Here is a 23358-nt window from a genome sequence, read left to right on the forward strand (position 1 = left end):
GTCCCGAAAAACTTCGTTATAAAGAGGATTTCGTTATATGCAGGTTCGGCACGAAAATTAAAAAAAGAAGCGCTTCCCATATTTACTCGCTTCTAACGCGCCCTCGATTGTAACGCGCACCCGTTTTCCGTGACCAAAATATGGGGGGAAAAAAGTCGATTACAGTACCGCGCACCTAATGCTTTCATGAGAAATACAACTATCGCTCAAGATTTACTCCCAATAGCTAAAATTGCGATGAACAAAAAGGTCCCAGTTTCACCCAAAACGCGAAGCATCGATTGTGACAGCAAATTAGCAGACAGCTATACGAAGTAAGGATAGTAGTTTTGTCCGGTGCGTCCGGTTGCTGCTCGCGCAAAAATGACAAAATTTGGGGTGAAATCTCTAGGTTGTTGGCGGGGAAAATTCGTTGATTCGAGGGGGTCTCCCGCTGCTACTTCGTTACGTAGAGGTCTCAAATACATATGCTTCTATGGAGTAACGGCGGGGAATAGAAAAACTTTGTTATATCCAGGAATTGGTTATATGGAGGTGCATTATAAGCAGGTTTAACTGTATTATGTCACCCTTCCCCTTGCTGTTCTGCTTGCAAAAGGTGACAAGGCCTTGGTAAAGATGGATCTCTGTGTTACTACTAAAACCTTTAAAACCTTTCTTCATTATTCTTGACTGACAACGAAAGGTTTAGCAAGTTTAGGAATTGGAATTGCAGCTTCAATTCCAAATGCTTAATAGTGAAACATACTCTGTTAATTAATATGGCAGTGCCACCAAGCGGAAAAAAAATGAAGTTGTAATTAAGGTCCTGAACGACCCCTCGGGCTTGGTGAAAAAATGCTGTCCTCGGATAGCATATGCTGCTGTGAACTTCTAAGACAAATCGCTTCTGCTGAACGCATTGAAGTACTTTTCACTGCAAAGTCAGTGGTGCGAATGTTGCGCCACTTGCGCCAACTGGAATTTGTTGCTCCATACTGCTCCAAAAAAAAGTGTCTTTTTCACCTAAATCGCGCCACTGCTGCTCCATGATGTAGTTTCGGCGGTACGAAAATTGGGAAGCTACCACGCTATACAAACAAACTGTGGCGCCATTGCATTCATGGGCCCCATTTGTTGTGGGCGTTACAGCTAGCGACACTGACGCTGTGACAGGTGGTAGAATCGAATTGATTCCTATTTTTATACGCCAACCGTGAGACGTGCATGCATGAGGCTACAATGAGTTGGGTGGCCATGCTAGCTTTGCGATGGCATGATCAAAGCAGTAGTTTTACGCATCGAGGGCTGCTGCACGATGGTGCTTTGTATACAAAAAGGTGAGCAGTGTCCACCGTACTTATTCATGTTGCTTGCTTGCAACTTTATTAGTTGCACTGTATTACTTTTTTTTTTCTAGAGAATTTGAGGTTGTTAAAGTTAGCATTCGTCATTATAATAACCAAACACATGGGGATCAGGTACTAAACTGCAGTTTATGCTCTTTGTCAACTATGTCTTTGGAAATACAGTAAAGCTCGTGATAAAAAGAAAGTTGAACGCGAATGAGCAAGTAGCCTAGCCCTATACAACTTTTCTGCGAGTGCATATCAGTGGCAGAATAAAGAACATTACATGTTCGCAACGCCCTGATATGGTTCATAAAACGAAATATAAATGTGCGGAATATCAAACCTACGAAGTGGTACGTAATTCCTTAATAAGAAAATAAAATATAGCCAATTTCAGCTTCACTAGTAAATGACTTATGTAAATAACAAAAAAAGCCGTCTTATCGTGAAAACAGGCTTCGTAAGAGCCAGAACAGATGCAAGAACGAAAGACAAGTGGCGACCCCACCTTGGATTTCCCACCCCAGTTCACTGCGACGTCATAGATTCTGATGGTGACTGCTCGGGCCGAGATAACTGTTATTCGGTGGAGTTGTACTACATTCCATCTTAGAAGAGCGCAAGAGTACTTAGCAAATTCCAAGAGCTTTTACAGGTCCACAGCGGCCCAAGTACAAAAAAGTACTTTGAAATCTGACGTCAAGCTAGCACTCGTATTGTGGCACAAAATTTATTGAGGACTGTGACCTTCATTTGCTGTTCTAATAATCTACTTAATGCCGCGAAATTGAAGAGTATTTCTCTTTATAGTGTCCCTTTAATGCTCATTACAATACCCCGACAGGGGTCCTTAAGGGAAAATAAATGATGATGATTACGTGGTTTTGCACAGCCATCTCAGCATGTTTCTGTTAATGTATGCTCGCCGCTGCCGTCGTAGCTTGCTGTGGTGAATCACTTATTTGGCTTACACCTGCTCCAAAATTAGATTTCGCCAGCTCCAATGGCTGCTCCAAAACTCTGAAGGGTATTCCCACCACTGAAAGTACTTCTGAAATAGTCTAGTTTAACTTCAAATGCATTTCTTGGCTTCAATCAGGGCCCCTTACCAGGTCTGTCCATTTCGAACTCACAAGCGCAGTGCATACAATGCGCGCTAACGATCGCGTCTGCTAAGTATTGCATGCCTACGCGCCATGCTCCCAGCCAGAGAGTCGACATATACCGTGCAAGTGCGCCTACGTACATTGCTGTATTATGACGTCACGTGACTTTTGAGAATTATTCAAGGCAGCAGCAGTTATTTGTTTGATTTGTTGCAATAGACGAATTAAAGTTTAGAGAAATAATAAAACACAAACCGAATGCCTGCGTATGTTTGTTTTACTCCGTACCATAGCTAGAAAGATGTACTTCCGTTTGGTCTGCTTGTTCCCATGTGGTGCAGTCGCACGTGCAGAGAACAAAGCTGTCATTTTATACCGTGTTCCAGCGCACGATCATGCTCTGTAATCCACTTGCATCTGATGCAGTGTTCGTTACACTGCTAGACAGGTGTTCTCGTGCACAGCGTGCAAAATCGTGCGCTGCGCGAAACGAGACAAATGTAACAGCTTGCGCGCGAGACCATCAGCGGAACTGTGCCACGCAGCAAGAAAAAAAAAAAAAACGGGGGGAAGGAGAAATAAGGAACCGAACCCCTCCCCTCGTAACGTATGCGTCACGCGATCCTCCAGCTCCGGTATGGGAGAACGCAGGGAAGGAATTTTGCTTGCGGAGGCTAAACGGGGGCAAGTGGAGAGAATGTCTGTGTTGGCGGTGACGCTCGCCTCCTGAAATCATGGTTTCACGGCACTGAAACATTTCTATCCAGGCTATTAATGAACCAGTTTGAAAAATTCTTGCAGTAGAACACTCCAACTTCTGGCGTATATCGAAAATTTGCTATACTTTTAAGTGTTGTTTAAGAAAGAGCGTTGTGTATAGTAGTTGCATAAGCTGTCTATGAAAAAGTTTGTAAGCTTTGTGTTACACTTGTTATTGTGTTACAGGTGATAGCCATTTCAGCAATGTGCCACAGTGATCCTAAGGAAAGGCCAAGTGCAAAAGAACTCTTGATTTCACCACTATTCATTGCCAAAGACAAGGTGAGCCACAGATTGGAACTGTACATTTTAGGGGTGTTTGAATATTCTACACTTCAATTTAAATTAAGTACTGATTGCTCATATGCATAGTGTTCAGATTGCAGATAACATAAATGGCTGAATAGATAACTTGAATTAATGTTGGTACAGCTTCCATGTTTGTCTTACTAACACGAGGAAAAATGCAGTCCACTACCTGCAGTCAATTTCTGCCTGCATTATAGAAGCTACAAGTGGGGCTCTACCACGACATCCACAGCATCGTGTCCAAGCTATATTTCTGCCAGTGTGACCTCCAATATCCATATACATAGTGGCATCCCAAGTTTCCTAAGTCACAACTGGTTTCAGCACGACATCAAAGTACACATGAATTGTATTGCACCAGCTCTGCTTCCTCTTTGGTGTGAAAACTCGTTATATACTTCACATAACGAGTGCCATAGCTGTGGTGCAAAATCGGAAACTTCCAGCACAATACATTGTGCCCGTTATTCACTGCTCGGCAGTAAAGAGAACAGAGAGAAATGGAAGTCTTGTAGGTGTGGCAGTAATCGATTGACATAATGGTATGGGCTGCCACACCATAGGGTAGCAAGTGCTCCATCCTGTATATAGAAGCCAAAGTAGGCAAGCTGCATGTCCTCCTCTCGTCCACTATAATTAAAGATATCATTTACTTAACTAGCCTCCGTACTTTGCCAAGTAACATTGTCTAGTGTAGGTGCAGTGTACACCCTATTGCCTCAGGCAAAGATACAGCAGCCAAGCGGAAGTGTAGCAACGTTTCTGGAAGGTATGTCCTGCCTCTTCCAATGTGCAGGTACCTCTATCGGAGGATAAAATGTTGGGGCACTTGAGATATAGTCAAGCCAGAGCTCTTTGCTGCCTTCTCCTATGAATCTCTTGCTGTGCCTTTGGAGGACATGAATTGTTTGCAGAGACTCGCCAGGCTTGCCACTTAGGAAGATATCCAAATCCTCCAAGTAACTCCAGTCTCGGTACCACAACTTTTTTACTGAGGTTTGTGAATAACTCTGGCAGGCTTTCTTAGTCCCAGAACATTACAAATGGCCGCCCATGCCTCCAAGACAAAGCACAGGACATCCTGTGCGATGGCTTCTGGAGGTTGCACAAGCATGGGCACAAAGAGATACCTGGCTGTGGTGGCACCATTACCGGGCCTCAGCAGAAGTGCGGCTAAACAATCTATTTCTCGTCCTCGCTAAAGTCCAATGTTTTCTCGAATTTTATAAAAGATGACACTTAATAAAAACTCAAGGCAGGCGATCTTGTGAAGATGTGAAGCAGTGAACAGGGTAAAGAAAGGGAAGGGCTGCTTGCTCGGTGCTTGATGCCAATTTTATATCTGGAAAAATGAAGGGGGGTGCTTGTTTGGGTAGGGGCACTTGCTTGGGATGTTACGATACATCATCATGTCATCATGTTTTATACACATCTTCCCTTCACCTAGCGGGTTTCCGCTGAAATATTACGTCAAACAGTTGCCTTTGCTTCGAGTTGTCGATAAATTCGACTTCACCCTGCCATCTGCTAGCCGCCTGGTTAGCTCAGATGGTAGAGCGGCTGCCCCTGAAAGGCGGTGGTCCCGGGTTCAAGTCCCGGACCAGGATAAATTTTTCTTCAACTGCGAGGCTTTTCTTTCGAGGAACCCGCAAGGTAAATACACCTGCTAGCGAAGCTTCCATAGAAGCCCATACGTTCAAAACATGGCGGCTTATTGGTGGTTCATGGGGCTTAGCGCCATCTGTGTGAGGAGGAAACACTTCCGGCGGAAGAAAAATAATTTGAAGTCATATCCGTTAACTAAAGTAAACAAGTATCTGACATTTGCAACTCACTGCTTTTGACTGCACAGGTTAAAAAACGATAAAACTACCTGCGTCACCTAATTCAGACAAACGTCGACATGCAAAACAACACAACATGTGAGGGGGGTGGGGCGTATTGTAACAGGTGAACTTTAGGAGTGCGCTTTTCCACGCACTCCAAGAGCTGCATTGCATTGCAAGTGATAGCGGCGTCAACGCCCGCCGCTATCAATGGGCGCTCTCATGGTGGGCACTGAAAAAAGGTATTTGATAATGATCAAGTAAAACAGAGTTGTATCTTCTTTTCTCGCCATGCGTATATAAAATGGATTAGAAATGTTATTTTCATTGAATGAATCTAACTGCGTCTCGCTTTAATTAAAAAACGCTTTTTTCTTTCCCAGTGTTTATTCCCTCCAAACATAGTCGTGCTTCAATCGCTGCTCCCATAACCACCCTTGCTGATGTCGGTGACAATTGGTTCTGAACTGCATTTCGCCCGAAGCTTCGCGACCTATGTGGATCGACCTTGGAACCCATATGGGTTTCCATTATAGCAATTGCTACGATTGGGTGGATGTCTCATTTTCCATTTAATTACTTCCCTTCACCTAGCAGGTTTCCACTGAACTATTACGTCAAACACTTGCCTTTGCTTCGAGTTGTCGATAAATTCAACTTCGCCCTGCCATCTCCTAGCCGCCTGGTCAACTCAGATGGTAGAGCGGCTGCCCGGGAAAGGCGGTGGTCCCGGGTTCCGTCCCGGACCAGGACGAATTTTTCTTCAACTGCGAGGCTTTTCTTTCGAGGAACCCATATGGGTTTCCATTGTATTAATTGCTACGATTGGGTGGATGTCTAGTTCTCTCCACCTAGCGGGCTTCCGCTGAACTATTACATCAAACACTTGCCTTTGCCTAAGACCTTTAAAGATCAACTTCAAACATGTAATGAGCTCACCAAGCACTTTTATTTAGGACGTAGAGAATTCTCCCTTCCAAACAAGCAACTTAAAAGGGCGCAGTCAGTGACTCTCCGCTTGCTACAGACGAACTCGTACCCCAATCCTTGGCGTATGAGCCGAATCGACCCAGACTACGACGGAACTTTCAATTGTGCACAGTGTGGTGGACATGTGAACTTGGGACACATGTTGTGGGGATGCGCGACGCAGGCCTCCTATCTGGAGGACAAGAACAAGTGGGACGGCGCTCTTAGGAGCAGCGAGCTCCAAGACCAACTCTGGGCTGTCCAGAAGGCCCGCGAAGCGGCAGAGAGCTTAGGGCTCCCCGTCCCGACGTGGGAGGTGCCCTCTACACCTTGACGGACAGTCGGGTGTCCTTCAGAACCCTTTTCAGAAATAAAGATTCACCACCATTAGTATTCATTTTCTTGTATTGTTCTGATTATTTATCCCCCCCTCTTCACCCTTATGTGTATATCTATATATATATATTTTTTTTTTTTCTTTTTCAGATCATCAAGGACTTAAGAGCTGAGGTGAAAGAAAAAGACAGAAAGATATCCAGCATGGCAGATGAATTGTCTTTCTTAAAAAGTGAACTATCGAAGCTGAACTTGGAACTGAAGTGGTATCAAGATAACTGTGGCTCTCTGCTGTTTTCACAAAGTGCCAGCAAGGAAAATGCCGATGATGTGTGATGTGCCTATGAACACTTCATGTGTTCATGTACATTTTGTGCCAAAGTTTTCCGATAATAAAATCATTTTTAGATCTTGTTTCAATAGAGTTGAATGTTCATGAATTAAAAATCCTGTAGTGGTTTTAATGCAGGGATGGAAGTGTTGCACCATTTGTGCCATCTTGCGCCTGACCATTCAGTTGCGCCAAAACACTAACTTCGAATGAAGTCGTTAAATTTTGCGGCATGTTCGTGTTCAGTGACAACCACACAGCCATGTGTTGGCTAGCATTTAGCTCTAGAAGCCAAGCTAAAGCAATCCGGTTCATTGTTGGCGTCTTTTGAGTGTGTGTGTGTTTGGTGGTGCTTTGTAACTTGGCCGCAGGAAAACGAAAATCCTTTGTGCTATACAATGCGTTACGAATAGGTGTTACACATTTGCGTAATATTCGGACCAGCTAAACATGATTTCAACTGGCGCTCTTTTTGTGAGGCAGTCGGGAAAGAAAGCCGCGCTCTCACCTGAATGAAAAATTTACAGGGGTCTCTTATGTTATCCCTTAGACGACTTGAAGGCGAAAGCCCAAGTGTCGATGCATTAAAGACGGACACATGACTTGCACATCCCTCTTAATTTGCTTAGTCATCCCTCTTCATTCCAAAGGTTGAGGGATCGACTCCCACCAAAGGTCATGCGCTTGAATGCCTTAATTACTACCAAAGGTCGTGGGTTTGAGTACCTTAATTATCTATATCCTGATTAACTGTGCCTTAATTACCACCAAAGGTGGGTTCGAGTGCCTTAATTAAGTTCGCCTTAATTACCACTAAATGTCTACGGTTCGACTCCCACCAAAGGCCAAGGGTTCCTAGCCCCATTTAACAAGGTCGTGGGTTCGACTCCCACAAAAGGTTGAGGGTTGTTGACCTTTTTGTACCTTACGTGACATTGATGCGGGTTTGCTCAAGGTCGACTGACTAATGAGACATATAACGCTTTCGCCTTAATAAGTTGTACGGTCTGTCATTATACATTTTGGGGCTCGCTGGTATGCCCTCTTGGTAAATCTGCGTCAATTAATGGCGAACAACCTGCGTGTAACGTTAAAATATACTTAGCAGGTGTACCCTGTCCGGTTACCGGGATGGTAGTGTGGCACGCTGACAAACAAGCTTTCGTTAAACTTCTTGACTAGAAATGTCCAATGGCAACTGTAATTGTCACTGATATTTACACTCTGGGTACTCTATGCTCTGCACAACCACACCATACAAAATCATACTTTTGCGGCCGCAAAACACAAACTGAGGATGTCAAGTTTCGGTTTGTCTACTGTAGCGGGTGAATGGTGGTTGTAATAGGTCGGAGAATACGCGGACGACATAAATTGCGTTCGCACCAATAATGTTCACGACGCTGCTTGCGCAAATCGAGTACGAAAATTTTAAGAAACGATTGTTTGGCATTCAAAATATCGGTCACCATTTTACATCGACTTTATGGGGCAGTCCTAATAATCGAGCGTGTGCAAAATATTGGTCGGCGACACTGATCGGAAAGCCACTGAAGACTCTTTTTCCCTTTATTCTTTTCATAAATCTCCGAGTTTGTTTCTTCTCGCCAAGTTTTGTGGAATACTGGCAAACATGCAATGATCAACAAAGTAACTTCGCATTTATTCTGTGGTAATCTCCTATGCCAACTGAATGTCGCCAACAATTTAAAAAATTCTTGAGGGAATTACGCGAACAGCATTCACTGTATGTTGATGGGTGTAGTTCATGGTTGTCACAGTCAGTATTCTTGGTTGTGCACAAATACATCCAATTAGCCAACTTTATAAATTTACCTAATCAACAAGGTGTCAATGAAAAAGTTGAGAGATGTTGAAACATGAGCAATAAATCTATTTTAAGCAACCTAGTATTTGCATTATCCAATATCTTTATTCTATAAGTGAGGTAATTAATGTTATCTAATTAAAATCAAATATTGGTTGCTTGTGCACAACGAAAAAAAAGAAAAACTTGACTAGCGTTAACAACAGCCTATCGACACAATGGGTTCTGTTCATGTGAATTCCTTGATTATTTTTTTTCTTGGCCACATTTAGTTGGCACGTTCCTTTGTCGGGTGCATGACATTTTTTTTCTTTAGTGAACTGTCCTCGACCTCACGGGCTTCCGCAGAACTGATTTGCCGTAACCTAATAGTGTTCGGCAAAGTCAAATATCCTTTCTTGATTTGTCTTGTATTTCACTCATGTTGAGCCATACCTAGCATGCTCAAAAACATATAATTCCTTCTCCAAACCTGCTCCAATGTGCCAAATTTGCTGCTCCCAGAGCTGCTTCGAAACTCCCTTGGCCGCTTCTATCCTTGTAATTTCCCAAAGCTACGCACAGCTAGGCCATGGGAGATGCTGTAGTGAGGGGCTCTGGATTGTTTTCAACTACCTGGGGCTCTCTAACATGCACCCAAACCATGGTACACATGCGTTTTGGCATTCCTCCCCCATCGGTATGCGGCCATGAATTGAATCTGTGACATGGTCAGCAGCAGAATACCTTAGCCACCGTGATCGTGGCACGAGTATGGTCAAAATGGCAGTGTGGTTTTTAACTTATGCAGGTTTGGTTAACTACAAAATGTGCATACTGAAAATTTGATACATTCAATGACGTGGGGCCCAATAGACAAAAGCATATTCAAAACCCCCTGCCTAGGACCCACTGCTGCTTGGCCAACACGTTTTTAATGTTTGACGAAGAGCTGCCTTTGTCCTTTGTGGCTTCACCTAGCCCTCCCACTTCCAAGGATGGAGGTTTTCGTAAGAAACTTGGAGCACAGAAAAGACTAGAGGCACTGAAAGTGACACAACACTAGTCTTTTCTGTGCTCCAAGTTTCTTACGAGAATGAAATGCCTACTAGCCCACCTTTCCATCTTGTTGCAATGAAGGTTTACAGGTGGTGTTGAGCATTTTTTTGAGCGACTGCTACGTGCCCAGGAAATTTCACAGTAAGTGCTTGTTGTCGGATTAATGTCCTTGCTGGTTGCTGATAAATGTTGCATGTATGCTGCTTGCGTAGATAGTGACACTTCTAGGATCTGAATAGTAGAATCTTTTATGTTGGTTGCAAGCGCTGGAGTGTGCATGCATGTGTTCTTCAGCTGTGCATACTTTGTCACTCTTTTATCTATAAATATGGCTTGTATCCTTCAGGTGGCTGTATTTAAAAAGTCTTGGTGTTTCTGTTCTGAAAGCAAGCATCTGTATGAAGCCATGTTTCTGTTTATCTCCTGGTGACAACTATTGAAAAGCTGTGCTGGGCTAAGGTAGTGGAGCCTTTGAGAGCACCTTTGAATTTTGGCAAGAAACTACTACAACGCATTCTGTTAGTATACTGAACAGTTACACAATGTGCTTGGCATGTTGGTACTGTGTGGACAGCTGATACTTGGTAGTTAAAGACGTTGAGCACATGGCTCAAATAATCTGTCTGGAATTCGCTGCAATATCTGGTCTCAATTACGATACAAGGTAAGCGTGCAGGCTCATGTTTCCAAGAAGCCCAGACGCAATATCTTATTGTACTACATGAGCTGCCGTCATGTACGCCATAATATTTAAGCTGTCATAGCATGCTGGCATATTCATCGCGCGACTAGTGACACCAGGCGCTCGGGAGAAAGAAAACTGCGTAGTTACTGCGGGTGTAGCCTCTCCCACTCTTCCAAGGCTCCACTGGCTATTGCGGCTCCAGGCGTTCCAGTACGCACAGTCGCGAACATGGGCAGTACACTAGTAGCGGGACACTGCGTGTAGAAACCTGCACGGCTGTTTTTGATGCGATGCATTTCTGGCATGGGAAACATGAGCCACAGCAAGTGACACGGGCCCCGCTGGGACCCAGCCCAATCACGCGCTTCAAAAGAAGCCTTGTTAAAAATCGCCAAATTATTTACCTCCCTGAAACAAGGTACCCAACAGTTATTTTATACAACCCAATAAATATTTTCTCTTGCGTCTAAAAACACATGTTACGCCGGTCTACAACGCGACGGTTAGTTGGTTGACATTCTCAGCCGCAACTCATAACGTTTATGAAAATTACACGTGTTTACGCAACAACACCCACCGACCTAGCGTTCACACGTGCCGCCACTGCACACGACATGCTCATCCTCGCCTGTCCTCCTCCCTCTCTTTCTTCTCTCAGCCGATCCTGATCTCGCTGAAAACCGATGCATGCGAGATTCATAACGGCTCGTACTACTACGCTGTGAACATGGCAGACTCAGGTGCTCCAAGTCGTCACGAGAAAAGCTTGGGTTTGTTAACTACGAAATTCGTGAACTTACTGCAAGAAGCACCTGATGGAGTATTAGATTTAAAAGTGGTAAGATGTGTGATTAACTAACATTCTCTCTCCTTATGTCATCTACGTTGGTAATTAGAGTGCTGCGTTTGTGTGCAACGCCAGGCAAGTTTAAATGCCAGAAAGGGGCTGGTTATGGCATGCTGATCGTTGATTTTATTATGGGCTTAGTTTCCACGAATTGAAAGAAACATTCTGAATGCACCTTCTTTGAAGTGACGTGTTGCATTGTTACGTGCCTAAAATTCTTGAGTGCGAGTTTGTTTTTGCATTTCCTGCAAGTCGTGCATGCGTCTCTAAATCGCGTCTTGGCATCAACGCATGCCACAACTTTACTTATTCTGTGATTGTGTCAGTTTGAACACCTCATTTTCCTATAATTGTTCGATGGAAAGCTTTCCTTCCATGTGCCCGGTTTATGATGCAAGTTTTAATAATGTACACACGATTAGAATGCTCATTAACACGTGTAGTTTATGAACGCAAGTTGTTCAGGAACGCATGTCGGTCGTTAGCTTTATTTTAAACAAAAGTGTGGACGTGTCGTGTGCTGATTTATTGAGATTACGTGCGCGTTCAGCATAGCCCCAGAATTAGTTTATTGTAAATTTTGGTTTGTGCACTTTCCGCGTGCCCAGTGTTTTTGCATAACCTGCAAGTCGTGCATGCGTCTGTAAATCGCGTCTTGGCATCAACGCATGCCACAACTTTACTTATTCTGTGATTGTGTCAGTTTGAACACCTCATTTTCCTATAATTGTTCGATGGAAAGCTTTCCTTCCATGTGCCCGCTTTATGATGTAAGTTCTGATAATGTATACACGATTAGAACGCTCATGAACACGTGTAGTTCATGAACGCATTTGGTTCAGGAACGCATTTGGTTCAGGAACGCATGTCGGTCGTTAGCTTTATTTTAAACAAAAGTGTGGACGTGTCGTGTGCTGATTTATTGAGATTACGTGCGCGTTCAGCATAGCCCCAGAATTAGTTTGTTGTAAATTTTGGTTTGTACACTTTCCGCGTGCCCAGCCGGGGTTTTTTTTTTCTTTTTTAAGTTAAGAAAGGTATCAACGCTCATCAGCATGTACGCTAGTCTGTTGTATTAGCTGTAAAAACAACTGCGCACGTCTTGTGTACAGAGTTCAACTGCTGCACTGCACGCTCCTGGTAGCCTGAGTAATTTGTCGTGTGGGCATTAAAATACCGTTTATTGACCCGTGGTTATCGGCATCGGTGCAGCACAGACGCGGTGCCGAGGGTGCCGGCGCAGCACGTTACACGCGCGTTGAGTTGCAGGATGTGTCGTCTGCTTGGACTAATCACACAATAGTCTGGGCACGCCCGGCCACTTTTTCGCTGCAGCACCAGCTTCCTGTCACCGTTTTCAGTGTGTGTATACGGTTGTTGCACGGTGAATATTCGATCGGGATCGAATTTCTCGATCGCGATTGGTTCATTTGCGCAAGCTGCGGAAGGGAATCAATCAGGGTCAATAAATTCGATCGCGATCGGAAATGCATCGTGTGACACCCGTATGCACCATGTAGGTAACCTGCTATGTCCGACAGTGTCTTATGCGCTACGAAAAGTGTCACTATGTACAAATTCGTAAGTTGAGCACACAACTCTGCCATTGAGATTAGGCAAACGTTCACAGATTATTGAAGTGCCTGCTGCATTGGCAAGTCTCTCTGCCAGTGTCCAAGTGTCCATCTGCAATATGCCTCACCATCAATTTCAGTTTATGGCACCACATTGCTATGGTAACTAGAATAGAAAGAATAGAGGTTCTGGGAATCGTAACACTCCAATCGTGGACGGCGGTGGTGGGGACACACTTTTGTACCAAGGAATCCAGAGAAGTGGGGCAGTGGAGCAGCGTGTGTTGTTGGGCGAGGCTCATTCTTACCTGCAAGGCAAAATCATGTTGCAAGTTTAGGAGGGTGCAGAGATTTCAATAGCATGTGCACCTCTAGGTCCATTCAGTTAATTTGCACTTAATAAGATCATGTAGAAAACATAGTATTCTTTGATACTATTTTCAAAAGTGCACCATTGCAACATATGCATGTTACCATGCATCTGATGTAAGGGCAAGCCTTGTGCAAACAAAGTTCATAGCATTCCTTTAAATTGTGGCAGATTGGCCAGGTTTGTGTTGGCATGAACTGCACAGGGTGAATTGCATAAACCTTTTGCTTCATGTGTACCTGTAAACTGAAAAAGGTATTTACATTGAATGCATTTATTCTACACATTGTATTCCTTCTTTATTATGTGTATCACTTCCTCTTGCTTGCAAAGCCCAGCTGTAGGTGATTTCAGAGGAATAGAAATGATATCCAGACGATTGGCGTTTTCAAGTTCTATGTGTGCCTTCCTTTGCAGGCTGCCGATCTCCTAGCGGTCAGGCAAAAAAGAAGAATATACGACATCACAAATGTCCTCGAAGGAATTGGGCTCATTGAAAAAAAGTCCAAAAACAGCATTCAGTGGAAGTAAGCAACTGATGTATTATGTTTATTTACACTATTCTTTGCTGTGTGTATGCAAGTTGCTTGAAAAGGCGATCTTATGGGCAGGATGTGTGTTAATTTTATGATATAGCCATTTCTTGCTGAGAACGCAGCTACTACATATACTAATAATTATGAGTTGTGTAGTAGCCATGTTCTGGGCAAGAAATGGTTATTGAAATTAAAAATATCCTGCCCAGGGGACATTTCCTCTTCAAGCAACTTATGAGTCATTGCTATGCTGCCAAGAGCGCCAGACTTGGCAGGACAAACAAGCGGCACTGCATATGATAGTGGGCACAGCGCTTAAAGGGACACTAAAATAATTTTGGCCATGCCATTTAGGTCACCAATACATCATTCTGCTGTTGTTCAGAAAGGTGCTCCTTTACTTTCATCTCTACTTTATAACATTCTCTTACTCCGTGGAGTTTGAATTAACAAGATTTCACTATGAGTATGCAGGAATGGCCAAACAACACTGTTTCAATAATATTATTGGGGAAAACATAGGGACATGTTTTTCTTAGTAGGTGCCACTGACCCCAACTGGGGGAATGCTTCGCATAATGTGTGCCTCTGAAAGGGCTCAAATTGCTTACCATTTCTTGTGAAATATTTGCAGTACCTCCTGTATCCAGCTGCTTGTGTTGCTTACTGTGGGCAAATGTGTGGGCACAGGTCAGCCGGACGTACTAAGGAATCACCCAAAGACAGAGGACCGAGTTTAAACGCAGACAGCAGATAAGGAACTAGACGCACACGAAATACAGAGTTCCACACGAAATACTCACAGTTCCAATTGTAGTAGTGATCACAAGCCGCAGCGGTGTGGTAGCGAGGGCTGGGACGTAGCTCAGCCGCATGTCGCTGCGACAGTGATGGGAGCCGGGCTGCGCCCGGCCTCGACGGGTGATGGAACACCGTAGGGCGGCCTATCTCGGCGGCAACAGGAGCCGGGGCACAGCCCGGGCTCGACAGGGCAGGACGGCAATGGACACCGCAGCACAGTCTGCCTCGGGAGCGTCAGGAGCCGGGGCGAAGCCCAACCACGGCAGGATCCGCCAGGTATCTCAGCGTCCGAGCACAGTGAGCTGGGGCGAAGCCTGGTTTAGCAGGGTCGGGAGACGTGGCCTGCCGCTCAATCCGCAGTGCCCGGCGAGAGAACACCGTGCTCGCCCGCTCCGCTCAGCTTGTCGGGCCCGTCGCTCGAGCTGATCTGTCGCAGAATGTGCACCAGTCACGCGCACTCTTGTGCTCTTGCACACTGAACACAAGCACCAAAATGCCCGCGCGTTTCACTTCTCAGCCTCGCATACCGAGCACACGCATCTAAATGCCGTCCTCCTACCACACTTCCTCCCGGTTCAAGAGCGACGTGGTGGTGAGGTAGGATGTGTCGAATGAACACGTAACACAAAACACTGAGTGCGGCGATCGTCATGCGACATGTACAAATTCTTCGAGCACAGTCACAGTTGAGAGTTTATAAGGTACAAGCAGTACCCTCCTTGTGGTTCTGTCTTGTGGTCAGGTTATTTCGACGTCGATTTACGATGGTGCTGATGACGTCAATGTCCACGCAGGAAAAGGAAGTTTCGATGACTGGCATTGTGCCAAGTGGGGCATGGCCGACTAGATGTCGAGGAACAGTATGCTTACAAACTTTGCAGGACTTCACATACCGCTTGGTTTCAGACTGCACTCCCGGCCAGTAAAATTCAGCAAGAGTGTGGTCAGTCGTCCGAGATATCCCTTGGTGCCCTGCGAGGCGTCCCTCGTGTGCGAGTTTGAGCACCGTCCGTCTCAGCTGTGTAGGTACGACCAGCTGTTCCAATTCCTTCTCAGATAGCAGTTTGTGTCTCCGGTATAAGATACCTTCAGGTAGGAAGTAGCAGATTTTGTATTCTTCAAAACTATAGTGTTGCCCACACTTTAGTAACAACGCCGTAGTGACGCGTCATTTCTTTGGAATTCCTCGAGAGTTGCCTTATCTATAGTTGTAGCGGAGGCTTTTAGTGCCGGTAGGCTGGAGGCGGAGCGTATTTCCTCTGCCATTGCAGCTCTTTCCTCCGGGAGTTCCTCTAGGTCATCTGTGGACACTCGCAGATACTCTCCAATATTTCCCAAACAATGCTGGGTGTCCGCAGTTATGGTGGGTATCGACAAACTGGCTGGGTCGTTCGTGCTTGCCACAGTGTTATCGACATGGCTAGCTTCATGTTGCGGTCGAGACTCCAGTAAGACTCCCTGCTCTGCAGGACGGGCACCTTTAAAGGGATACGGACACAAAATTTTCACTAAAATGCTGAAAATGAATCTTCAGTGTGTGATTACACCGAAAAGAAGTAGTCACTTAGCTCATTTTTGAGCCGATGGCTTTATTTTTGGTGTTTTTGTGAGTACGCGCCTCGCCGCCCGACCCGCGGGAGTTGGAAGGCGTGACGTCACGACACCCTTGTCGGATAGCCAGCTGGCCTGCCGCGGTCATTCGAAGGGCGCCGACGCTGCCTTCGCGAGCATAGATTCGAGTTATGGTGCATCTACCAGCGATGAGTACACGTCGGAAGACGAGGACCATTCCAACTTGGCAAGAAATATTACCGCTTACGGTTACGAGCCTTCCGCGTCGAGCGACGAAGAAGAGCAGGCGGCCGTGGAAGTGCCGGTCAGGTTTTCGCGAACTGTAGTGCGAAGATTTCGCTGTGCACTAGACACTTATGCAAGAATTATTGGTCATTTCCTGGTGTAAATTTTTGGAGGTGGCGTAATCGTGTTGCTGCCGAAGATTTAAACCAGCAGCGAAGTAGAATACACTTGGTTACTGCAATATTAGTTGTTTTTGTCTGTTTGATCTCTGCGCCACCAGGTGGCAGCACCATGCAGGCCGTTCACGTTTACAGTTCCACCCGAACGCCCCAACACCCGTGTTTACCCGATTACTGGACAAGCTAAAGCTCTCTAAGAGGCAGGAATCCAAAGTTTACGCACCTTCTAGTCTCTGGGAAACGTGTGCGACGGCGTGTCGCGACCGACGATGCTGTTATAGCAGCACTGTCTGGGCATTTACTTCTGCTGTGACAAACGCGTCGATACCGTGCGACGACCGCGAGAAGCCTCATGTAAGACGCACCACCTGCGTGGAGCACCGACGGGGATACTGTTTCAGACGGACTACGTGCAAAGATCGCCGAAAAGGGGTTAAACAAACGCTGCAACGGACTGACACCCCTGGAAACACTGCGAAAGCTGTGGCCGACCTTGGCCGCGGATGGGTGTTATGACGTCAAATTTCAGTTTCTGCCGGCGGCCGCTTGAAGACAAGGTGCAACAGAAAATCGCAAAAAAAAGATTTTTCTCGTTCTTTTTTTCAAAGCAGCTTGTTGTATTATTTTCAACAGTTCAACTTTTGTTCCGACGCAAAAAAACACCCGCCAACTTTTGTGTCTGTATCCCTTTAATGTTCCCGTGCGCCACATCATAAAGGAGGTTCTGCATGCATTTAGCCCGCACAATGCCCGTGAAGAATGGCGTGTCTATCAAGACGACTGCCTCTGGCACGCAATGTACAGTCCGGTCCAACAAGAAAACTGGGCTTGTAGTTCCCATAAATTTTTCTTTTGGAACCAGGCTTTCTTGTACAACTACAGTGTTGCAGCCGGTACCTCGGAAGTTTTGTTACAGCTTTGCGCTCGAGAAATCCTTTCACTACTCGCAAAGTTCCGACTTCAGACACGGTAAAAGTATGTGTCGACGTCGTATTCACAACTGGGATGGTTTCTTCGCTTTTAAGCACGACGTATCCCTCTTCTGGTATCCCGGTCTAGCTCGCTTCTTCGGTCGACAACATGCATGACACTTGTCGCTTTTCTTGCGTCTTTCCTGTTTCACCAGAAGAACCAATCTTGCCACTCAACCAGCCAGTTACTGACTGATTATTTCTTGTCCGAGACCAACACTTGGATGCTTGATGACCTGTCTTGTTGCATAGAAAGCATTTAGTGTAGCCTCTAGGCGACCTCACTACGGACTCTGTCTGACGCCTGATCTCCACTGCATTGTCCGTATATAACTTGTCCTTGGCTAAACTGGAAAGATCTTGGGCCTCTAAGAAGCAATCATTGGTTTGTGCCAGCATGCTCAGTTTCTTGCAGTTTCTCTCCTTCAATAATACCCGCAGTGCAGGCGAGCATCCCTTCATGATTTGCTCTGAAATGATTATGTCGCCAAGAGTATCGTACATCTTCTCAACATTTGCTAGCTCCATCCAACGGTCGAAATGACCCGCTATGCGAAAGGTATATTGGAGACGTGTCTCTTTGTCATTTGGTCTCGCTTTGCAAAATTTTTCGTGGTATCCTTCAGCGGTATACCGGAATCGTAAGAGCAAGATTGCCTTTAGCTGCTCATAGTCGGAGGCAGAAGCGGGTTGAAGTTGACTAATGACAGATAAAGCTTCTCCTGGTCAGGCACAAGCTGAGCGATAGGGCCCATTTGTTTCGAGGCCACTCTTGAGACGCTGCGACGCACTCAAACCGTTGCAGATATGCGTCGACATCATCTCGCGCTTCATTAAACGGTGGCAATAACTTGTGCAGACTACAGCCATCCATTGCAGCTGGGGCAGCCACGTCGCCGCTCACCCGTAGTCCACTATCTCGCGTGTTCAAACTTGCTGCCTGTTCTTGAAGCTTCAGCTGCAGAACACGCTCCTCGGCTTGTAGCTGTTTTTCCTCGAGCTCTATTTTGACGCGCTGATCTTCACGAGCTTGCGCGCGAAGGACCCTTTCTGTCATGTGTTCCGCGTCAATCCACTCGTGGAGAGCGGCACCAGATAGGCTCATGTCCTTGCCGATCGCGTGTAGCCTCTCAACATCCATGGCTCTTCCTGTACGTCCAATTGTCGGCAAGATGGTAAAGCCGATCCTGGCAGGCTCGCCAAAATTTGTGGGCAAATGTGTGGGCGCAGGTCAGCCGGACATACTAAGGGATCAGCCAAAGACAGAGAGGAACAAATTTAAATGCAGACAGCAGACAAGGGACTAGACGCACACGAAATACAGAGTACATTACACAGGTTGCTGCGCTATTATGTCTCATCTCAGTCAGGTGCTGCAAGCACTCGCAGTTCTAATCGCAGTAGTTGATCACAAGCTGTAGCGGTGTGGTAGCGACAGCTGGGATGTAGCTTAGCCGCACGTCGCTGTGACAGTGACGGGAGCCGGGCGCAGCCCGGCCTCGACGGGTGAGGAACGGTGATGAACACCGTAGGGCGGCCTACCTTGGCTGCAACAGGAGCTGGGGCACAGCCCGGCTTTGACAGGGCAGGACGGCGATGGACGCCGCAGCACAGTCTGCCTTGGGAGCGTCAGGAGCCGCGGCGAAGCCCGACCTCAGCAGGGTCTGTAGCTCAGCTTCCGAGCACAGCGAGCCGGGGCGAAGCCCAGTTTAGCAGGGTTGGGACCAGTGATGTCGGGACGTGGCCCGCCGCTCGGTCCGCAGTGCCCGGCGAGAGACCACCGTGCTGGCCCGCTCCGCTCAGCTTGTCGGCCTCGTCGCTCGAGCTGATCTCTCGCGGAACGTGCACCAGCCACACGCACTCCCGCGCTCTTCGGCCCTGCACACCGAACACAAGCACTGAAATGCCTGCACATTTCACTTCTCGGCCTCACACACCGAGCACATGCAACTAAATGCTGTCCTCCTACCACACTTACCTTTCGCATTTGCATGGCATTGTCATGTTTACAAAACATAATAAATTTTATTTGTATAAACATTGTTATGCATAAACGTGTTCCGCAAATAACACATAACGTATACACAGGCTGCAAAACTTGGTGGGTCTTATAGATCAGTTTAAAAGCATATGTTAAGATTGTGCATCAATGCATGTTAAATGTGGGGTTCTCAAGTATGCTGGTTGCATGTGGCCTGCAAAGGCCTGTGTAACCTTATTGAGTTACAGCGCGCACTTGGCGACTTTGGGTGTTAAAATACAAGGTAGGTCCTCTTCATGCTGGTGGAACTTGTGAGGGAAATATTTTTTTGAAGTGTGGAAAGATAAAAGTCAGGTGTACTACGCTTACTTATCACTGACTATAGAGGCATTAAAGCTCCCTCTCCCCTGAAATTCCACAACGAAGCCTGTGAAGTGGTCAGACTTAGTCCAGGGCCCTCCTCTCTGAGCCTATGCCTTGAGACATTGCCAACTATATGTCAATCGTGTACCACCCACTGTGTCCAGCACACCTTCAGCAGAGTTCTTGAGTTGAGGCTTTAAGAACTCTGCTGGAGGTGTGCCTGACACAGCGGGTGGTACACGACTGACATGCAGTTGGCATTAATCCGGAGCCTCTACAGTACGGCATGTCTCATAATCAGAACTGGTTTTGGCATGTAAAATCCCAGAAAGGAAGTTGAGGCTTTGATTGGTTTTCATTAGAGCTGCATGGTACTAAGGTGTTCATGTTAAACTCAGCTTTCTTGTATGTAAATCCTAGCATTGCACCACCCTTTTATCTATTGCATATTTGGCTGCACTTTCAAGACTGTGAGGATTACATAATGTGCCATTGGTTGTTTATCTTTTATTTACAACTGCCATCTCATTGGACACGAATACCTCTGCATATTTACAACTGCTGTTCTAGGCTTTGTAAGCAGAAATTAGTTTTCTATAATAACATTCTATATAAAAAGATGTCACAGTTTCGCCCTAAGGGCGAAGCAATGAATGCGATAGCAACACAGCAATGTCATACGAAGTAAGGTGAGCGGCTTTGGTAGCAATATGAATTGTAGTAAACATGAGCTGATTAAGTAAGGAGGTGTGCTGCGGCGTAAGTAGACCGACATGAAAAGAGACTCGATGACCACGAGAAGGCGCGTGTGAAACGGTGGTGTTGATGAGAAGCGCTTCCCGTGGGCAGCGCGTGCGAAGGGACACATCTGTAGCGCTGCACTGCCAATCCGGGCAGCATTGCATGTGTAGCGTGCGTTGGAAAATGTGGCCCGACTATTACTAACTGAATGAACAAGCGTGGTGTGAGCGCGCACAAACAAACATGAATAGATCACACTGAATGACTGCAGACAACGACCGTCAAAACTCTGGCAGCAAGCGGATACGCCACATAGGCGAAGGTACGTGCGGTCTATCGCTTCAACGGAAACTGAGCGGCGAATGGCGCATAAAGGTCAGAGCCGTGTGGAGATAAGAGACGGTGCGACGAGCGCGGTTGTTGGCAGCGTAGAAGTGCCCCCCCCCCCCCCCCGCTCCCTCCGGCGCTGGCTTGCCGCTTCCTTGCTTGCGCGTGGGAGAGATAAGAGACTGTGCGGACGAGCGACGAGCGCGGTTGTTGGCAGAGAAGTGCCCCCCCCCCCCCCCCCCCCCTGCTCCCTGCGGCGCTGGCTTTCCGCTTCCTTGCTTGCGCGTGGGAGATTGAGTGCTGTTCGCTCTCCGTGATAGCGCGTGTCCCCCCACGCTTCCGCTGGGGCATACGGCGCGCGGCGAAGATTTTATCTATACGGAACCTCACGGCGACGGCGACGACGACGGCAGAAATCCGGTTGAAGTGTCCATATAATTGCTATCGCAATAAAACAGAAAAGGTGCACTCGCATGTCAGGGGCTAGCTTTAGAATCTCTGCAGCCATCATTACTTCCTGTTGTTACTGTCCTACAATGGTGTCACCCCGGGCATTGTGCGCACAGGTCCTTGAAAGTCCTGGAATTCTTTTGTTCCCTTGAAAAACAGTTTTCATTGAAAAGAGGAAACTAAAAACAACGCTTTAGTGCAAGTCTATGGATAGTGAGCAATATTTAGATTATACTAGTCATCACCCGGTGACACTGTAAGTGAGGAATATTTGTTGGACAGGCACAACGCATAAGACGTATCTGTAGCCACGATGGTGATTATGTTCACCATTTAAATAAGGGCAGCACCAACTGAAAGAAGTTACCTGAAAAACACATAAACCAGGCCTACAGGGAGACATGTTAATTAGAGGGGAACTAGCTAAGTTAGAAAAGTGTCTACAACACAGTCCAACCAGCTGCTAGCATTCATAGCAAAATATTTCAATGTGCTCCCAAACATAAACAGTGTTCTACGTAAATACTGTCCAATCTTAGCAAGCAATGAAGGCCTTATACCTGTATCACACATACACTTCTGATTGCCATCTGGACTGATCCGGATTGAGCTTGATCTGGGTTGAGTGTTGCTACACAGTCATTTGCGATCGGGATCGTGATGTATCTGCACATTCGCGATCAGCCTCTTGATCGCGATCGCGGCTGACGTCTGCACCCTCGAGCGCAGTATTCTATGCTAACAACAAAAAGTGAAGGCAGCTCTATAAAAAGCGTTTAAAAACCTTTTTATCAGCAATAGTAAGCAGTAAAATTTAAATATTGTCCAAAGTTAGCCATATTTTGCAAATCTGAATTTGTAGCCAAGGCGTTATGTAGTTATGAGAATGGCCGACAATCAGTAGACAATAATAACTCGATCTAGATTGTTGGACCATGTAGCAACGACCATTGTTGATCGCGATCAAGAAATCCGATCTGGATTGCCTTAGTCACGATAAGTAGTGTACGTGTGACTTCGGTATTGTTGCCAAATGTACTAAGAGTCACACATTGCTACATTAGAAACTTTAAAGAAATGTTAGTGCATGCAAAAGTAAACCCTCAGTGCACCGTCATCATAACAGCCTGTGCTTGCCCCAGGTGTAAGACCTGCAAGCACCTTCAAAATGACATAAAAATTTAAAGCAGTGCAAACGATTATATGCACAAAACAAATCCAGTTTTACCTGCACTATTTCAAACATTATGGGCATGTTTTAATGTTCATCGTCATCATCAGCCTATTTTTTATGCCCACTGCAGGACGAAGGCCTCTCCCTGCGATCTCCAGTTACCCCTGTCTTGCACTAGCTGATTCCAACTTGCATCTGCAAATTTCCTAACTTCATCACCCCACCTAGTTTTCTGCTGTCCTCGACTGCACTTCCCTTCTCTTGGTATCCATTCTGTAACTCTAGGTCCTCCAGTTATCCATGCTACGCATTACATGGCCTGCCCAGCTCCATTTTTGTTCTCTTAATGACAATTAGAATATTGGCTATCCCCATTTGCTCTCTGATCCACACCACTCTCTTCCTGTCCCTTAACGTTAGGCCTAACATTTTCTGTTCCATTGCTCTTTGTGCGGTCCTTAACTTGTACTCGAGCTTCTTTGTTAACCTCCAAGTTTCTGCCCCATATGTTAGCACCGGTAGAATGCAATGATTGTGCACTTTTATTTTCAACGACAGCGGTAAGCTCTCAGTCAGGATTTGGTAATGCCTGCCGTATGCAATCCAACCCAATTTTATTCTTTGTAAATTTCCTAGGATAAGGATCATCTGTGAGTAATTTTCCTAGATAAACGTACTCCTTTACAGACTCTAGAGGCTAACTGGCGATCCTGAATTCTTGTTCGTTTG

At 46.0% G+C, this 23358-nt stretch overlaps 2 protein-coding genes and 1 non-coding gene across 11 annotated transcripts in view; all 3 read left to right on the top strand.

The window, feature by feature from the left end:
• The window catches only part of LOC119463941 (eukaryotic translation initiation factor 2-alpha kinase 1-like), an 85324-nt gene extending 78268 nt beyond the window's left edge, over positions 1–7056 (top strand). For both annotated transcript variants that reach the window (XM_049668545.1, XM_037724779.2), the window contains 2 exons: positions 3383–3478; positions 6787–7056. In XM_049668545.1, the coding sequence (XP_049524502.1) occupies positions 3383–3478; positions 6787–6972 (282 nt within the window). In that variant the 3' untranslated portion in view covers positions 6973–7056. The remainder of the gene's footprint in view (positions 1–3382; positions 3479–6786) is intronic.
• Trnas-uga (transfer RNA serine (anticodon UGA)) lies at positions 5039–5112 on the top strand. The gene has a single exon. It is a non-coding gene; the product is annotated as a tRNA-Ser (tRNA).
• Positions 7057–11235: 4179 nt separating the features above from the next.
• Positions 11236–23358, top strand: part of LOC119464000 (transcription factor E2F4-like) — a 179192-nt gene continuing 167069 nt past the window's right edge. For all 8 annotated transcript variants that reach the window (XM_049668519.1, XM_049668536.1, XM_049668522.1 and 5 more), the window contains exons 1-2: positions 11236–11356; positions 13727–13836. In XM_049668519.1, the coding sequence (XP_049524476.1) occupies positions 11246–11356; positions 13727–13836 (221 nt within the window). In that variant the 5' untranslated portion in view covers positions 11236–11245. The remainder of the gene's footprint in view (positions 11357–13726; positions 13837–23358) is intronic.

Source organism: Dermacentor silvarum, chromosome 1 (assembly GCF_013339745.2).
Source record: "Dermacentor silvarum isolate Dsil-2018 chromosome 1, BIME_Dsil_1.4, whole genome shotgun sequence".
Lineage (NCBI taxonomy): Eukaryota > Metazoa > Arthropoda > Arachnida > Ixodida > Ixodidae > Dermacentor > Dermacentor silvarum.